Source organism: Erythrolamprus reginae, chromosome 2 (genome assembly GCF_031021105.1).
Source record: "Erythrolamprus reginae isolate rEryReg1 chromosome 2, rEryReg1.hap1, whole genome shotgun sequence".
In the NCBI taxonomy this organism is placed as follows: Eukaryota; Metazoa; Chordata; class Lepidosauria; order Squamata; family Dipsadidae; genus Erythrolamprus; species Erythrolamprus reginae.
The window spans coordinates 153,103,649-153,123,366 of NC_091951.1; the positions used below are offsets into that span (position 1 = coordinate 153,103,649).

Consider the following 19,718-nt stretch of genomic DNA (forward strand, 5'->3'; position numbering starts at 1 on the left):
AGAAAAGCAACAAGACATACAAAAAGCCAATTGATTACTGGAGGACAAAGAAACTTATCACCCCGTAAATACCAACCCAAAAGAAACTAGACTACCTGATCAGGAGATTCTTCAATGACCTAACCAAGAAAGGTTAAATCACAAAAGAAAATAATAATAATAATTTATTAGATTTGTATGCCGTCCCTCTCCGCAGACTTGGGGCGGAAAAACATTGGCCTATATCAAAAGCAGTGGAGACTGTCCTTCCATACGTCTATAGATGCCACAAAACACACAAGCCTGATGTACCACTTTGTAGATCCTACCAAAAGTTGGGCACCCATAGCTTCTACTGGGAAACTGAACACCATGTACCCCACTTTCTTTCAAGCGTGTCCAATTCTTTGAGACAACCTGGACAAGCCCTTGCAGTTTTCTTGGCAAAGTTTTTCAGAAACTTTGCTATTGCCTCCTTCCTAGGGCTGAGAAAAAAGTGACTGGCCTAAGGTCTCTCTCTCTCTCTCTCTCTCTCTCTCTCTCTCTCTCTCTCTCACACACACACACACACACACACACCTAAAATTTACAGTCTCTTGGTTTCTAGCTGGATGTCTTAACTACTACATCAAACTGACTCTAGACCAAGCTTAAATCCGAAAACACTAAGGAATTCTGAAAGCTTGGCATTTAGAGCTTTGAGCACACAGAAACGCACAGAGAAACAAATCATATTTATACTCAATTCAAAACAGAAAAAAAAAGCTAAGAAGGAAATAAAAAGAGCAGAACACATCTCTTCTAGCAGCCAACACCCCATTAAGCAGGGATTAACACCAGGCAAACAATCAAGCAAGCAGAAAGAAAAACAACACTTTACTCAAGGAACTACCAAGGAGAAAATGATGCCTTCCCCAAAAGAGCAAGCTACTCTATGTGTGTATCAGAGGTGGGTTCCTCCTGGTTTGCACAGGCTCTACAGCAGTGTTTCCCAACCTTGGCAACTTGAAGATATCTGGACTTCAACTCCCAGAATTCCCCAGCCAGCATTCGCCCTCCCTTTCCCTTGACCCCCAACAAATGGTACTCAAGGGAATCCTGAATGCATCAACCAACATAGAGGCAGCACTTGGACATCCGTTTCAATAACCACTGATACACTTGGCATCCATGAATCTATCTACTCCTGTCTTGAAGCTATCAAGGCTGACAGCTGCCACGACCTCGCACTTTTTAACAGAGCCAACCTATTGCCCCCACAATCCGGGTCCTCATTTTACCCACCTGGGAAGGATGGAAGGCTGAGTCAACCTTGAGCCGGTGATGAGATTTGAACCACTGACCTACAGATCTACAGTCAGCTTCAGTGGCCTGCAGTCCTGCACTCTACCCACTGCACCACCTCGGCTCAGGAACAGGGAACAGACCCTAAATGTATTAGCATTAGTATTATTATATTCTTCACCTCTACAATGGGGGGAACACTTGGGATCTAAGTCTTCAATTTGATTTTAACATTTTTGTAGTATTACAACTTTTTTCTTCTCCTCTCACATTTTACTCTATGCTTGATGTCCTTTTTTTTTTTTTGCCTTGGGAACTTTTCTGCACATTTTAATTGTTTCATGTATGGATGAGTTATTTTGAGATACTGTTACGACCAGGTGGGGGTTCCACTTACTGGCCGCTACCGGTATGTTCTCCAGGATTGTCGTGGGCGGTGTGCATCAGGCATGTGGGCACCTGCCGGATTTCCAGCAATTTCTTAGTTTCCATGCATGCGCGGAAGCAAAAAACCGCCAAAAATTGGCGAAATCTCACGCACGAGAACATCCTTGCGCGAGATATCACTTGCTGAGCATGTGCAGCCAAATCTCGGGCGTGCACACATTGGGGGGTGCGGAGATGCGTGCGCATATCAATTTCCGCCACCGGAACCCCGATCACAGCCGCACCACCTGCAACCCATTATCGGTTACGACTTACTGGACAAGAACCAGAACTGAGAGGTGTTTATAGGCAGTTTCCTCCCAGTGAGGGGAATTCTACTGCATCTCTGCCTTGTAAGAATTATAAAATAATTGCAGCCATTAAAGCTTTGGGGGGGCAGTAGCACAAATTCCCTCCCCCGGGAACAATGTTTGACATCACTCTGAAGTGAAACCAAAGTCTCTGCCACAAAAAGTTGAGAAATAATTCCTTTACATAATGCATTATTGTTCTTTATACCAGTGATTTTCAACCTTTTTTGAGCCGCGGCACATTTTTTACATTTATGAAACTCTGGGGCACATTGTGGGGGGGGGGGGGGGGCGGCTAAAAAAGTTTGGACAAAAAAATTATCTCTTTCTCTCTTCCTCCCTTTCACTCTATTTCTCTCTCCCTCCCTCCCTCTTTCTCTCCCTTCCTTTCTTTCTCTCTCTTTCCATCCCTCTTTCTTTATCTTCCTTCCTTCCTCTCTTTTTTGCTGTCTTTCTCTCTCCCTCCCTCCCTACCTCTATGCCTTTCTCTCTCTCTCCTTCCCTTCCTCTCTCTCTCTCTCTTTCTCTCTCTCTTGCTTTCTTTTTCTTGTTCTCTCTCTCTCTCTTGCTTTCTTTCCCTCTTTCTTTCTCTCTCTCTTCCTTTCTTTCTCTCTCTGAGCTTCGCGGCACACCTGACCATGTCTCGCGGCACACTAGTGTGCCACGGCACACTGGTTGAAAAACACTGCTTTATACAATTGCACTAGCTGTTTCCTCACAAAATAATTAAAGACCACATCCTTTGGGACCCATCACACAAAATATAAGAATTATTTATCCTACTGCCCATTTAATTTGGGGGATTCTGCTAAAATCAACACACAGTAAGCTGATAAACATATTTGCGTGTGAATAAACTACCGTTCCAAATTTGGTTACCAACTCACAGGAATGTAGTAATGGGAACAAACTTGGAGCATTTGCAAAAAGTGAAATCCAGCTATTGTAAAATTTCAGCTCAGCTAAAAGTAAAGGCCAGTCAAATACCTGGACAAACTCAATGATAGACTCAAATGACTTGAATAAGTTCTCTAAAGGAAAAAACAAACATCCCAAGATGCTAATTCAAGTATCAAACAAGTACAGGCACAAGGATTCAAAAGCTCATTCCTCCCTGACTTTTCCTGTTGATGGCGTAGAGCAGAGGTCTCCAAACTCGACAAATTTAAGAGTTATGGACTTCAATTCCCAGAATTCTCCAGCCAGCCATGCTGGAGATTTCTGGGAATTGAAGTCCAGAAGTCTTAAAGTTGCCAAGTTTGGAGACCTCTTGGTTAGAGCAACTGGCTGTGAACTTCATGCTATGTTATCAGTCACATTGCTTATTTGGTTCCATGTTAGTGTGATATGTGATCCAGGACATTGTAACCTGTAAGCTATGCTTTATGGTTCAGATCAATATCGGAATCCAAACATTATTTACCTGCTTATCTGGTAAGAAAGTTATAACGATCAGAGGGAGGAGAAAGAGAATGACAAGACAGATCTGCCTCTTCGGAATTAGGAGTATTACGATCAGAAATGAAAGTTCAGTTTGCAGAGTTATTTATTAGCTTTGCAGATCTGGTTTATGACTGATAACACACTGGCTTGGAAACATGTCAACTACACCCAGTAATGATTGTATGCCAATTTAAATGCCTAAGATCAGGCTGATTTATATTTTAACCGGCCTTTTATTGTAAGCCTAAAGTCTCTGTATTGTTTTGGGAAGACCAGATACATTCCTAGGGCAGGGGTCGCCAACCTTAAGCACTCAAAGAGTCATTTGGACCTGTTTCCCACAGAAAAGAAAACACCGGGAGCCACAAAAGTCTTCCAGGATCTGACTATTTCCTGAGCGGCAACAGAACTAGCATATGTAGTTGAATTAAATATTCTGTTCTCTTCTGAAACTTTTCCCCCTTGGATTTATTCATGTTTGGCCTACCGGGAGTTGAAAAGCTGAATAAATCTTGTACCAGCGGGTATTTATTTTATTTATTTTATTTATTGGATTTGTATGCCGCCCCTCTCCGCAGACTCAGAGCGGCTAACAACCATGATAAAAAACAACATGTAACAATCCAATTTAATAAAACAACTAAAAACCCTTATTATAAAAACCAAACATACACACAAACATACCATACATAACTTGTAATGGCCTAGGGGAAGCAATATCCTAACTCTCCCATGCCTGGCGACAAAGGTGGGTCTTGAGTAATTTGCGAAAGACAAGGAGGGTGGGGGCCGTTCTAATCTCTGGGGGGAGTTGATTCCAGAGGGCCGGAGCCACCACAGAGAAGGCTCTTCCCCTGGGGCCCGCCAAACGACATTGTTTGGTCGACGGGACCCAGAGAAGGCCAACTCTGTGGGACCTTATCGGCCGCTAGGATTCGTGCGGTAGAAGGCAGTTCCGGATGTATTCTGGCCCAATGCCATGTAGGGCTTTAAAGGTCATGACCAACACTTTGAATTGTGACCGGAAACCGATCGGCAGCCATTGGTGGTTGTTATGCATATTTTGAGTGACAGGGAGCCACAGCAGAGGGATGAAAGAGCCACATGCGGCTCCAGAGCCACGGGTTGCTGACCCCTGTCCTAGGGAGTCAGAAGGACACACAGATCTCTCTTTCTCAATATTTTCTTCTCCCTCTTTTTATATTTATGTGATATTTATTTTGCAGTTTGGAACTCACGTATACAAATCAGGTAATCATTACATTCCATTTTTTAAATTCTATCTTTTCACAGTCTATTTGTGCCAACCTGTTCTATCTAGTGTTTGAAAACTGGTGTTCGGCTATTGAAGGAGATCAAGAGAAAGGCAGACCAGCTATTGTTCCTCATTAATTAGTGTTTGAACAGATTGTTTTAGATATTTGCAGTGGTTACTACTTGGAGATTTCAAAGACAAATCTCTGACACCAAGGACAATAGGTATAGCGCAGCACAATGGCCAGAGTTGCAGAATCAGGAAAGGAATCGAGTTTTAGATAAATAGTTTACCAATTTGTCACAGAGACCTTTAGCAGAAGCGTATTAACAAGATAAAGGTATTAAAGGGCAGGGCTTGAAGGTAGATTTCCTCTCTTTTAATTCCAGGAAACTTTTGTGGAGATATTTCAAACCAATTCTTACTTTTGTAAATCAAAATTCCTCCCGAATTTCAGTGGCAAGGAATCCCTGCTGCAAACATGTTTTCTACATGATAGGCAGGAGAAGACAGAAAACTATTTCTCTGGCTTCAAAGTCAAATTATTATTTCATTAAAAGGTTTCAAGGCTTAGTTTAGTTGAAGTATTACACTATCTCTATTTCGGTGGTTCTCAAACTTTCTAATGCCGCGACCCCTTAATACAGTTCCTCATGTGATTGGTTTTGTTTCCTTCTACTGTACTGTTCCTTAATGCAGTGTTTTTCAAACAGTGTGCCGCGAGACATGGTCAGGTGTGCCACGAAGCTCAGCAAGAGAGAGAAAGAGAGAAAGAAAGAGAAAGAAAGCAAGAGAGAGAGAAAGAGAGAAAGAGAAAGAAAGCAAGAGAAAGAAAGAGAAAGAAAGCAAGAGAGAGAGAAAGAGAGAAAGAGAAAGAAAGCAAGAGAGAGAGAAAGAAAGAAAGAAAGAGAGAAAGAAAGCAAGAGAGAGAAAGAAAGAGAAAGAAAGCAAGAGAGAGAAAGAAAGAGAAAGAAAGCAAGAGAGAGAAAGAAAGAGAAAGAAAGCAAGAGAGAGAGAAAGAAAGAGAAAGAAAGCAAGAGAGAGAAAGAAAGAAAGAAAGAGAGAGAGAAAGAAAGAGAGAGAGAGAGAGAAAGAAAGAGAGAAAGAAAGAAAGAGAAAGAAAGCAAGAGAGAGAAAGAAAGAGAAAGAAAGCAAGAGAGAGAGAGAAAGAAAGCAAGAGAGAGAGAAAGAAAGAGAAAGAAAGAAAGAAAGAGAGAGAAAGAAAGAAAGCAAGAGAGAGAGAGAGAAAGAAAGAGAAAGAAAGAAAGCAAGAGAGAGAGAAAGAAAGAGAAAGAAAGCAAGAGAGAGAAAGAAAGAGAAAGAAAGCAAGAGGGAGAGAGAAAGAAAGAAAGCGAGAGAGAGAAAGAAAGAAAGAGAGAGAGAGAAAGAAAGAGAGAGAGAGAGAAAGAAAGAGAAAGAAAGAGAGAGAGAGAGAAAGAAAGAGAAAGAAAGCAAGAGAGAGAAAGAGAGGCAGAGAAGGAGGGAGAGATAGAAAGAGAGCAAAAGAGAGAGGAAGGAAGGAAGAGAGAAAGAGGGATGGAGAGAGAGAGGAAGGAAGAGAGAGAAAGAGGGAGAGAAATAGAGCAAAAGGGAGGAAGAGAGAGAGAAAGGAGAAAGAAAGAGAAAGAAAGAAAGAGAGAAAGAAAGAAAGAAATAGAGAGAGAGAGAGAGAGAGAGAGAGAGAGAAAGAAAGAGAAAGAAAGAGAGAGAGAGAAAGAGAAAGAAAGCAAGAGAGAGAAAGAGAGGCAGGGAAGGAGGGAGAGATAGAAAGAGCAAAAAAGAGGAAGGAAGGAAGAGAGAAAGAGGGATGGAGAGAGAGAGGAAGGAAGAGAGAGAAAGAAGGAGAGAAATAGAGCGAAAGGGAGGAAGAGAGAGAGAATTTTTTTTGTCCAAACCTTTTTTAGCCCCCCCACTGCCCCCCTCGCTCAAGGTGCCCCATTATTTTGTATATGTAAAAAATGTGCCGCAGCTCAAAAAAGGTTGAAAATCACTGCCTTAATGAATAAAAAGAAATAAATAGCAATGTCATTTATTGTTCCAACTCATTGGTTATAAACATAATGTACAGTTATCCAAGAATAGAAAAGTTATGCCTGAAACCCAGCATTACTGCTGTCAGTCAAGGTAGAGCCACCTCTTTTTAAAATTGTACTGACTCACCAAATGTATTCATTGAAATATTATTATCAATCCCTCAAGCTACACCAGACTAGGAAACCAAAGATATAAACGCTAAAACTGCTTATTATTATTATAGTTATAATAACATAATCTTTCAAGTCTGAATATACCTGCCCCACCCCCTTCCTCCCTTTGTCTTTGCAAGAACTCCAGAGGATTGAATAGTCCAGAGACTGTTTCTTAAATACCAACCAAGAAGAATATTTGTAGCTCAGGCTTGAAATGAGGAGTCTTTGGTGTTCTCTGAGCTTGATTTTTTTTTACTTGCAGACATTTCATTAGCCAAACTAGGTAACCTCATCAGTACGAGTAAGGAGTGGGATTTGCTCTCAAGCTTGCTCTATCGATGTTGGATGGGATAGTCTTAGAGTAGTGATGGCGAACCTTTTTTTCCTCGAGTGCCGAAAGTGCGCATATACATACTATGTGTGTGTGTGCTCACAACCATAATTCAATGCTCCCCATGCTGCCCCGCCCCCGCGCATGACCCCTATGCTGTTCTATTTCCCAACTACCAGTGGGACTGTTTTTTGTCCTCCCCAGGCTCCATAGGCTTTCTTGAGTCCTGGGAAGGGCGAAAATGCTCTTGCTTGCCCACCGGAGGTCAAAAACGCCTTCCCAAGCCAAAAATCAGCTAGCCATCCTTCCGAGGGGGGTAAAATGAGGACCAAGATTGTTGGGGGCAATAGGCTGATTCTGTAAAACTGCTTAGAGAGGGCTGTAAAAGCACTATGAAGTGGTATATAAGTCTAAATGCTATTGCTATATGGCTCTGCGTGCCACCTACAGCATATGTGTCATGGGTTTGCCATCACTATCTTAGAGGTTCTTTGGCTGGGCTGTTTATTGTTGGCTTGCTTGGAAATGTCTTGATTGGGGTTAATTACTTTGGGTAATGAAATATCTTGAAGAAAACAAGGAAGCTCAAACAGCATCAAAGACCCTTCACTTTCTTAAGTTACATTTCTGCCCTGGACTCAGATTTCTTTGGTCTGACTGTTGTCGTGGTGAGGCTCTTCCTCATGTTCCTTCAAGGCCATCCCTTCTGTCCATTACAACTATGAACAGGAACTCCCCATTTCCCCTTATTTCCTTCTCCGAAATTCTTTAGTTAAAAGAATCTCCAAATCCTGCTAGAGTCCCTATTTAAATATTTAGATAAATGGTCATTTGTGGTCACATATTTAAAATTCCTAAGCAAATAAACATTAACAATTCTTCTGTTAGTTAGCAATTAGATATATTCATGAACTTTAGAAGTATTTAGTGGACACCTTACTTGATCAGGATTGTATTCTCATGAGACATACAGCTATTCCAGTACATTAAGAGATGGTGTCACCATCTTCTCTCTAAATGTAGCCCTTTAACCATACTTTGTAATTTCATTCAAAGTAACATTCAAATGAACCATTTGGAGAAAATGTGGTTAATAGGTCTGTTGTGGTTGGCTCTGGCCCAGCTCCTGCCCCAAGGAATGTGGAGGTGGATGTGGGGGAATCTCCCGACGAAGTCTCCTCTGACGAAGGAAGCATGAGTGGCAGGAGAGAGGGGAGTTTGGCAGACAGCCCAGGAGGAGATCAATCATCTTTATCATCCCTGGATTCTGAACAAGAACTTACGACAGATCCACGCATGCGTAGAGTGATGCATAGGAGAGAACAACTGAAGGATTATTACAGGAGATAAGTGAGGCCACCTGTGATTGGGTGGGGCTGCTGTAATTAGTGCTACAGATAAAAAGAGCAGCGTGCTCGTGGTTTTGCTGTTTCCCTGTTCAAGACTGTGTGTGGACTTTCTGGACTTTGGAATTGGACTCAAATTTCCCAGTTACTGGGTAAGAAATTGGATTGCATTTAACCTGTGCCTTGTGTGTACCAGAAAATCCCTTTGACATTTAATAAGGGAGTTTTTTCTGCTTTTCTGTTGATAAAGACTTTTGGTTTTCCTTCTATTGTGTGGTGTGTGTCTTTTTGGACTAATTACCCTCTAATTACAGGCGGTTGGGACATGCCGGGAGAACAAGATCTATGCCTTACTTTTTAAAAGGAAACATTTTAAAAAATGATATACCATTGGTATCTATTACCAGAGAGCGCGTCTGACAGTACTATGGTACTTCTAATCAATGTTAGAAATGTGAAACTGAAGGAACATTTAATCATCCATGGTGTACTTGTAAAAAAAGTGAAAAGATACATTTGGCGAAACAGAGAGTTTTTAAAAATTAACAATCTGATGAAAGCAGAACACTTTTGGGTGGACTGGGTGGCTATGGGATTCTGGGATTTGAAGTCCATCCATCCATCCATCCATCAACCTTAAAGTTGCTGAAGTTAAGAAACACTGTGCTAGATTAAGGCGACTTCTGGGACTTTCACCATCCCAAAAGCTGACCATTGATAACTGGGGCATTTGAAGAAACCTAGTATTTGATAGCATACACCAATTATCAACGATGCTCAGTTTTACAGACATTTCTGAATAAACAATGGCATGCTTCATACGTTTCAGTATGCCTTAATGTAGGTTCTTTGATCTGAGTTCAGCATATTGGCTGGGGAATTCTGGGAGTTGAAGTGCAAATATCTTCAAGTTGTCAAGGTTGGGAAACACTAATCTAGAGTATACCAAAACTAGAAGAAAGGCTGTTGCTGACACAGCTCAGTATGTGCCATTTTTATTTAAACTACCGGTACGTATTTATTATTTTACTGAAAGAGTAGTAGATCCTTGGAACAAACTTCCAGCAGACGTGGTAGATAAATCCACAGCAACTGAATTTAAACATGCCTGGGATAAACATATATCCATCCTAAGATAAAATACAGGAAATAGTATAAGGGCAGACTAGATGGACCATGAGGTCTTTTTCTGCCGTCAGACTTCTATGTTTCTATGTTTCTATTAATTATACTCAGTGAAATTCAGGGTGGATCTCAATAACACACGCACTGGAAATATGTTCACAGAACACAAACAGGCTAAATGTTCACATGCCTTTCTTCCTTTATCACCCTCCAATGTCAAAAGAGTACTTGACATTGGAGCAATGCAAATTGATGCTGACTGCTCAGTCAGATGAGCGATACTGTATAAATTGGGAGTCCATGAGAGGAAAAGGAATATGCAGAAATAAATGGACTTCTTAAAACTTAGTGACAAGCAGCTATCTTTGCCAGCAGCAAAAAAAAAAAGTATTATAAAATCATTTTCATCCCTGGAAAGGCTTGATTGACATCTTACTATACAGGAAGCCTCCAGGAAGGACATCTTCGTGACGTCAAAGCTCGGCCCATGGAATTCCCTATTGGGATTCCCCACCTCCATTTTAGCCTCCAGATCGGCCGAAAACGCCACCGCCAATCGCAAAAACGGCGCTCCACCATGCGCCGCCGCCCGGCGGTAACCTTCTGAAACAGCCGGGCGCTACTTGGCGGCCTCCGGAACCCGAACCCGAACCTTTGCCGAACTTCCAGGTTCGGCGTTCGGGAGAATGCCGAGAAGCCCCCCGGCTGTTTCAGAAGGTGACAGGCGGGCGGTGGCGCTTCTCGGCGGCCTCCCGAACCCGAACCCGAAAAGTTCGGCAAAAGTTTGGGTTCGGGTGAACACCGAGAAGCCCCCCGGCTGTTTCAAAAGGTGACAGCCAGGCGGCGGCGCCCACCGCAGCGCCATTTTGTGATCTGCGGTAGGTTCGTAAGTCGAAAAAAGTTCGTAAGAAGAGGCAAAAATTTCCAAACTCCGGGTTCGTATCTCGAAATGTTCGTATCACGGGGGGTTCGTATCACGAGGTACCACTGTATTTGTATTCTTCAATCAGTCCCCAGAAGAATTCAGTAAACTATGCTGCTCAAAAAAATAAAGGGAACACTCAAATAACACATCCTAGATCTGAATGAATGAAATATTCTCATTGAGTACTTTTTTCTGTACAAAGTTGAATGTGCACAACAGCATGTGGAATTGACTGTCAGAGTTGCTTCCTAAGTGGACAGCTTGATTTCACAGAAGTTTGATTTACTTGGAGTTATATTGTGTTGTTTAAGTGTTCCCTTTATTTTTTTAGCAGTGTACTTAGCTACCTCTTTACAGGTCAGCTTTCAAAACCTTACATGGTACATGGGCAATTTTCTTAGGGTTTTTCATAACAGAGTTGCATATGGATGGATTTTATTTATGTACCACTGACCTAGCACATTAAATGGTTAAGAATATGGAGCTTATAATTTATCCTATTATGGGAAACACACCTTCCCAGGAAATGTAGCAGTGGTGAAATATGATTCCCTCCCCCTACTGTTTCGGTGGGTCTGGTGTGGTGGGTCTGGTGTGGCTTGGAGGGCGTGGCAGGGGAAGGATATTGCAAAATGGGGTCAGCCAGAGGTGGTATTTACCAGTTCTCCAAACTTCTCAAAATTTCTGCTACTGGTTCTCCAGAACCTGTTAGAACCTGCTGGATTTCATCCCTGAAATGTAGCATTCTGAATCTGCATGGAGCTCTCTTTTGCAAAGTTAGTCCTGGACACTTGCGAGACATTCAACAGAAAGCAAAAATTCTCAGAAGGATTGTGGCATATAAACAGAAATACAGTTTACAGGCAAATGTGAGTAATTGGTTTTATTTTGCCCCAGAAGCAGCAGAAAAAGAGTATAAATTTCTGCCCACTTCATCAATCTTCTCTTTTAAGTGGGAATAAAAATGGGAAGCTGACAGCTCCCAGTCATGCTTTCTGGGGGCCCCAGTTCATAGAATTTTTTTTAAAAAGCGATGAGTAGCTGCAGGACATGAATTGGCATGCTCAGAAGAAAGAGAAAATGAGGCTTAATGGGGAGGGGGTCAAAAATGTTGGCAGGGAACAAATGTACCACATTTGCTTTGCTGCAACCTTCTCGTAAATGGGTGTTTGAGGGCTAGCTCATCCCTTCCCTAGCAGCCATTTTGTGAGGACGCCCATTATACACTTTCAAAATTCCAGATGCCTAGAAGCTCCAAACAATCAAGGACTCCTACTTGTTGGCAGTGGCGAGAATCCTCTCTCTTTGCCTCCCCTCCCAAGAAGTAACCCTCAACTAAGGCAGATTTGACTATCTGCTTCCAATGATTTGCATAGGGTTTCTAACTTATCAAGCCCAAAGAGACAGGAATCAAATTTTTAAAAAGGTACTGTAATGTTCTTGGTCACACAATATTATGAATATAGGCGGTAGCATATTAAGTATATTTCTTTAATATATTTTTTTTCACAGGTCACTCCTTCACTCCTCCACTCAAAACAGAATACCCTACGAGACTAGACTTTCAATCCTGGGTCTAGAAAGTCTAGAACTAAGATGCCTTAAACAAGATCTAAGTATTGCCCACAAGATCATATGCTGCAACATCCTGCCTGTCGGCGACTACTTCAGCTTCAACCATAACAACACAAGAGCACACGACAGATTTAAACTTAATATTAACCGCTCCAAACTTGACTGTAAAAAAATATGACTTCAGTAACCGAGTTGTCAAAGCGTGGAACTCATTACCGGACTCCATAGTGTCATCCCCAAACCCCCAACACTTTACCCCTGGATTATCCACGGTTGACCTATCCAGATTCCTAAGAGGTCAGTAAGGGGCGAGTACAAGTGCACTAGAGTGCCTTCCATCCCCTGTCCTATTGCTCTCCTATATCTCCCATACCTTTCTTCTATTCCTATATCTCTTCTTCTATTGTTTCATTGATATGTTCTATTCCTACAACTTCTCTTCTCTTCTTTCTTAAATATATTTTACTACGAGTATCTCCTCTATAACCTTCATCATGTATTTTACTATGTGTATACCCACTAAAACCCTCATTGTGTATTGGACAAAATCAATCAATAAAAAATAAATCATAGTGGAGTCTATAAGATTTGGTGCTCCAATTAAACAGCCTATACTATGGCTATTCCTACTACAATATTCAGAGGAATAAAAGCACAGAAGGGGGCACGCATAAGTGCACCAGAGTGCCTTCTGTCCCCTGTCCTAATGTTTCTCTTTTACTAGTATCATGTACAGGGGTGGGCTACTGCCCAGACGTGGGGTGGGGCACGTAGTGGGGTAGCAAAAATGGAGCTCCACCCCAGAGCACCCAATTTGCACTGAAAGATGTTGAAAGAAAATGCATAAGCCATATCCACAGTGTGGTAGTAAACATTTTGGTAGCCCTTGACTAATCATGTATATGATTATTATTATATCTTTGCATGCCACCAATATACACTTGACAATAAATAAAATAAAAATAAATTCTGCATTTGTATCTTCCCCCAATTCTTCACCAACTTTCCATGCCACTGCAGCTTTTGTGTCTCTCACTAACTCTTGCGTCTATTCAAATCAGGAACTCTGCCATTTGAATATCAATCTAATTTGGAAAAACCAGTTTGATTTGATCTGGACATTCAAATCAAGATGTCAAATCAGGTCAGTTTCAAGCCAAGAGTTCGGTTTGATGGCCCATAACCAATTGGTCAATCTATGTTGCAGCCAAAAATATAGAATGGGTAGGAATGTAGCCAAGGATTTATATTAGACTGAAATCAAGAGTGAAGAAGCAGGAATGTTTTTAAGCCAATGCTGAGGTTCCGCGATAGCTCCCAAATTTGCAACTTGAGAGCTGTTGTTCTGGATGACTGGCATCCCTTCAGTTAATGCCAAACCTGTTCCTTTCCCCAACTTTTTGGACAGGGGTATAGGCACGGTGATGCCTAGTAGGGATTGTGGCGGCTGTAGTCCAAAATATTTAAAAGGTATCAGATTGCCCAACAGTATTAAACATTCCAGCAAAGCTGATTCAAGTCCAAATTGTGTTCTTTCTACAACTGCACATTTCAAACGCCCCTGCAGGCCTTTATCTCGTATATCCATTTCTCCACAAATATGAAAACTGTCAAATCAGCCAGACATTTATGACTTAATAAACTAATCTAATTGAGCTTTGTATTACAGAACTTATCGCAATCGCTTGATTTGTTGGTGGGAAGCCTGTACTTCAGCCTCTTCTACGTTCCTATATGTACAGCTTTCCCTTATAGCAGCAAATTACTTCTCTATTTTACAGAAGGTTGTTGCTGGTCATATTGCTCTAAGTCCAGTTTGATCAATGCTTAATAGTAAACCCATTCTTAGCGTTGTCCAAAGAGCTCCAAAGAGCTTGCCTTTTTGTCAGTCTAACCACATCCAAGACTCCAAATACCCTAATCCTGATTTCAAATGTCTAGGATCATATGCAAATTCGCCTGCATTGCAACATGCTTTTCAGCAACTGTTCATAGCCATATTCCTAAGGCGCCTCTCAAGCAAAATCAGAAACAGAAAGTAGCACAAGAATTAAATTGAAACTCAATTTAATGGTTTCAGTGGATTGCTACATTTCTTTAGGGAGCTATCAACCAAGGTTCATACATCAAAAGACTGAAGCCCATCAAAAGTTCATTGTTAACAGAGGAAATCCCAAAATGCACCAGGTACAAATCTATAACATGTATCCATCACAGGACCTCGAGAGCAACAACATTTTATATCTCCAAGATGGAGAAAGGCTTCTCAATCAAAATTATTTGAATAGGATTTTAAAGTAAAAGAACTGTTTTATCATTATCTTATTTCTTATCTATTTGGAGACTGCAGAGAAAACATTATTTATATTAATCCATGTTGGGTACTGGTTAAAAAACTTGTGAGGTCAAATCATTGAATGAGCATGTTGGTCCCTAAAGTATGATCTCCTAAAGTTATAATGTATGGTTTATCCCTTGGAGAGGATATGTTTGCGGATATACCAAACAGGGACTTTTTGGTTACAGCTTAGCTTCACGTTTCAACAAGTTTACTAAGCCCTCTTCTTCCTCAAGTTCATGTAAATGAGTTGTGACTTAGTCCTACATATCTTGGAATTAAATTTATCTCTCAGATCAGTGGAACAGATTTAATTTCTCTATAAAGCAATCCAAAATGTATAAAAGTAGCAGAAAAGATCTGAATATAATTTATATTATATTTAAAAAATGGGGAGGAAAACAAGATTTAGTTTCAGGAAACAACAGTTCCAGTCTCTTGTTCAGATAACTGGATTTCTTTTTTCCAACCCCTATGTTTTTAAAACTTCAAAGTTCTCTTTGCCTTGCAGGGCTCAAGATGCGGCCAGTTTCACTGAGATAATTAAAAATTCACCAAATGCTCAATACCAGGCTATGGTAGCTCAATAAGCACTAAGTATTTAATTTATTGTATGCCTTCCAGAGTTTAGGAAGTGTGCAGGAAGGTGCTAATTATTTTTAAAGCTTTAAAAAAAACCTTAATAAATTCCTCGTTTGATTTAGCAAAGTAGCAAGGGGAGAAATAAATTAGCATGCATGAAAATAAGGCGGCAGTCCCATTTATCACACAAAAACACCTTTACTTTTGATAGAATGGGATGACATAATGAAGTAAAATAAGGTGACCTAACTAAATTTGTGCAGCATTTATTTACTTACTTACTTACTTACTTACTTACTTACTTACTTACTTACTTACTTACATTTCTATGCTGTCCAACTCCCTAGGGACTCAGGGAGGCTCACAACAAAAATAAACATGGATCAATATAAAAACATTTCAATTTAAAAGAATTACAGCCATCCATACATTCATGGGATGACCTCGCTAGTAAACACCCCACCCCCAGGTCAATGGCTTCAGGCCTATCGGAAAAGCCAGGTCTTTGATTCTCAGGAGGTAGCTGATTCCAGAGAGTGGGGGCAACCACAGAGAAGGCTCTTCCCCACGGACCCATCAGCCAACACTGTTTAGCTGACGGGACCTGAAGAAGACCAAGCCTGTGGGATCTAACCGGTCACTGGAAGGCATGTGGTAGAACGCAGTCTCAAAGATACTTTGACCCTGAGCCATATAGGACTTTAAAGATAATGACCAACACCTTGAATTGTGACCGAAGACCAGTGCAGGTCGCAAAGAATTGGCAAAGTGTGATTTTATCTGGGCACAGCCACCATAGCTCGCACAGCTGCATTCTGGACCAACTGTAGTCTCCAAACACTCTCCAAGGGTAGCCCCATGTAGAGCACATTGCAATAATCCAGCCATGAGGTGATACGGGCATGAGTGACCCTCTGATCCAAGTAGGGCTCAAGTAAAGCACACCAAGGTGATTTAAGTGGAAGGCCATTTTTTCCTAGTGCAGTGGTACCTCTACCTAAGAACGCCTCTACTTAAGAACCTTTCTAGATAAGAACCGGGTGTTCAAGATTTTTTTGCCTCTTCTTAAGAACAATTTTGTATTTAAGAACCTGAACCCGGAAAAATTTCCCAGGAAGGCCCGGCCAGTTTCCTGCCATTCCCCCTAGGTTTCTGTCGCAGTGCATGGGATGCAACCTCGCGCTGGGTGTATGGGAGGTGCGTGCTCTTTTTTTTTAAAGGCTTAAAATTTTGGATTTTTTTGATTCCCCTCACCTCACCTTCTTCCTTCGGCAGCGACTGTCTTCCTTCTCTTCTTCCTCCTCCTCCCACCCAAATTCCGAGCTTTTATTTCTTTCCTAATGGGTTTGCATGCATTATTTGCTTTTACATTGATTCCTATGGGAAAAAATTGCTTCTTACGAACTTTTCTACTTAAGAACCTGGAACAAATTAAGTTCTTAAGTAGAAGTACCACAGTATCTTCTACCGGGAAAGCTAAGCCTTTCTTTAATAACACCCACTCAGATTTGAGAACACAATTCCCCAATGTAGCTTTAGCACATCTGGAATGCAGCAGATTGAAGAAGGCTGGATTTCAGCTTTGATGTGTACCACTAAAAAAAAAAAAGGGTTTCACAGGGGAGGCGGAGTTGTTACAAAGAGTACTAGGCACCACTTAATCTCTTAATTCAGGTACATGGGGAAAAGGAGGCGATCAAGTAGCCAAGCCCAAACCCTTCGCGATGTTCTTTCCGCTTGGCAGATCTAAACACCGGGAGGCAACGATGATGTTCCCCCCACCTGAGGTTTTTAAAGGAACACCCCAAACTCGATTTGGGCCGCTGGAGCACAGGAATGCCCAGTTCTCTTCCCACGGGGATCTCTCTAAAGCAGGGGTCCTCAAACTTGGCAACTTTAAGACTTGTGGACTTCAACTCCCAGAATTCTCCAGCCAGCATAGAATTCTGGGAGTTGAAGTCCACAAGTCTTAAAGTTGCCAAGTTTGAAGACCTCTGCAGAGTCTGAAGTCTTGGGAACGCAGCAGGCATCCCAGACTGGCAGGGCTCACATATCGCCTCTCCTCAATTTGTTCGTCACCATCCGAAGTCTGCCCTCAGCTCCTCCGCAAGCCCCGAGGCCAGGGCAGCGCTACGCAACCGTGTGGAACTCACGGCTCAAGCTTCTCACCCGGCGGAAGCCACCCACAGCTTTCCCTCCCCCCAAAAACGAAGATCACCCGGATCGGGGTGGCGGTGGGAGGAAGAGGCACCACAGAACTGTTGCTTTCCCTTCGGTTTACACTCTCTCTCCCTCCCTCCTCCTCCTCCCTCTTTCTAGTCAACATGGCTACTCCTGGCTTTCTAAACAAGTACCGCCGTGTGTTGATAACATAAGCAACCTTACTCATCTATATCGCAAGGAGAAGGGGGTCGGGATTTGGTGTTGTTGTTGTTGTTTTGCCATTGATCGACCAACCACGAAAACATTTACCTCAGCTCCTACTTCTAGGCGCTTCTACTTGTCGCGCTTGGAAACGCACACAGTGGATAAACATTGTTAACGTGCTTTCCCGGTTCTTCCCGTGAGTTAATCCTCGCCCAACCCACTTCTTTCTTTCTTTCTTTCTTTCTTTCTTTCTTTCTTTCTTTCCCTTTCTTTCTTTCTTTCCCTCCCTCTCTTTCTTTCCCTCCCTCCCTCCTTTCTTTTTCTTTCTTTCTTTCCCTCCTTCCCTCCCTCCTTTTTCTTTCTTTCTCTCTTTTTTCCTTCTTTCCTTCCTTCCTTCCCTCCCCCCTCCCTCTTTCTTTGTTTTCCTCCTTCCCTCCCCCCTCCCTCCCTCCCTCTCTCTCTCTCTCTTTCTTTTTCTTCCTTCCCCTCCCTTCCTTTACTTCTTTCATTAATTCAATCTGTATACCACCCAACTCCCTGCAGACTCTAGGCGGCTCACAACCCCCACAAAATACACTATAATATTAGGACATCTTTAAAAAGCAATTTAAAATAATTTAAAAACCACATTAAAACCATACGTGCTATTTATGGCCGGATCTCGATGGTACAACACTCAAGTTTTTCCTTTATCCCCACCCTTCCAACACGGATTTTTTGCTTTTTTTTTTGGAGCACACTGATTGGCAAAAATTCAATCGGGTGTACGGTAGTTCCGCAGGCCACCGCAGTGCCACGTTCGGAAAACCTCGCCTAAAGAAGTTAAAACACGAATAGGGGATCCCTGACCGATTTGGCGATGGGAAATCCGGTAGCATTTCTGCCTTTTTCGGATCAACCTTTCTCGACCGCCTCCTGCATGGAGAGCCTCCCCCCCCCCACCCGCCCCCGCCGCGCGGACGAGATCTAGATGTTTACCCGCTGGGCATCGCGGTGGTTTTCCTCTCCGTCCGCTTTGGTTTCGTCCTCCTGGTCCTGTCGGGCAGCCTCCTCCCGCTCGCCGTTCTTCGCCTCGGCTTTCTCGGGCAGCCCGCGGATGAATTCTTCGCGGCATTGGAGGCCCTGCTTCTGCAGATGCTGGTCGGTCTCCGAATCCACGACCAGCAAGCGCACCGACCCGGGCGAGTTTCGGATGCGGTTGACGACTTGCTGGTGGCTTTCCTTCTCCACGTTGTCCCCGTTCACTTCGATCAAGCGGTCCCCCGCCTTCAGACCGGATTTTTCGGCCGGGGAATCGGGCTCCACCAACCGGATGAACTGGCCCGTTTTGCTCTTCTCCCCGTGTAGGTGGAAGCCGTAGCCGTTCGGTCCCTTTTCTGGGCAGCACAACCGAGGCAAGAGTTCGCTCCCTCCCCCGTTGTCCATGGTTTTCTCCTTCGATTGATCACACACGTCCCAAAGAATCTCAACAGGGATTTTTTTTAAAAAAAGAAGCGTCCCGAGCTACTTGAAGGATGCAAAGTTGTTAGGAAGCAACTAGCCCGAAGCAACTCCGGCAAGTCCCGTTTCGGAGCAAGTTAGCAGGTGTTTCCACAGGGCGGGTCCGGAACGATATTGAGACCGACAGGATCCCGATTACGAATCTTATTAAGAAGCCTCCGCTCTCCGCCAATCACATCTTTCATCGGCGTCTAAGGCGTTCCAGAATATCAATGGCATTTTATGGGAGGGGCGGGCACGATGACGACGGAGGACGGTCGGACCAATGAAATTCGGGAGAAAGGAGTTGCGAGGCTCTTAAGCACGCCTCTCAAAGGCGAAGTCGAATCGGAAATGGGAACGGAGGCGGAAACATGCAAATAGAAAAGCCCCGCCCTCTTATTCTTCATTGTAGTTCTTTATTGGCCGTCCAGGTGGTAACAATTTTTTTTTCTTTCCACGAAGCCGGGTTGCCGTTTAAGTGTGCCGATACTAACGAGGTAAATATAAATTTTCTTTTACGGAAAAAACAGCTCATTTTGTACAGAAAACAATTTAAAGGCGACCGCCTTCAATTACATTTAAACCTAATGAAGTTTAATTAAATAAAATACACTTCCAAGTTAATGGAGGGAGAACACAGGTGTCTCTTTCCAAATTAAGCTCTGGGTGCTCTCGCAATGTACGAGGGTCGCCCAGAAAGTAATGCACCACATTTTTTTTCTCAGCATACAGTAATGGTAGGAATGCGAAACTTTAGATA

The 19,718-nt window shown here is 42.6% G+C and overlaps 1 protein-coding gene across 1 annotated transcript in view; it reads right to left on the reverse strand.

The window, feature by feature from the left end:
• NHERF1 (NHERF family PDZ scaffold protein 1) overlaps positions 1-19,169 on the reverse strand; it is a 97,063-nt gene extending 77,894 nt beyond the window's left edge. Inside the window, exon 1 of the mRNA XM_070739971.1 lies at positions 18,455-19,169. Within this exon, the coding sequence (XP_070596072.1) occupies positions 18,455-18,901 (447 nt within the window). The 5' untranslated portion in view covers positions 18,902-19,169. The remainder of the gene's footprint in view (positions 1-18,454) is intronic.
• Between the last annotated feature and the right edge of the window lie 549 nt (positions 19,170-19,718).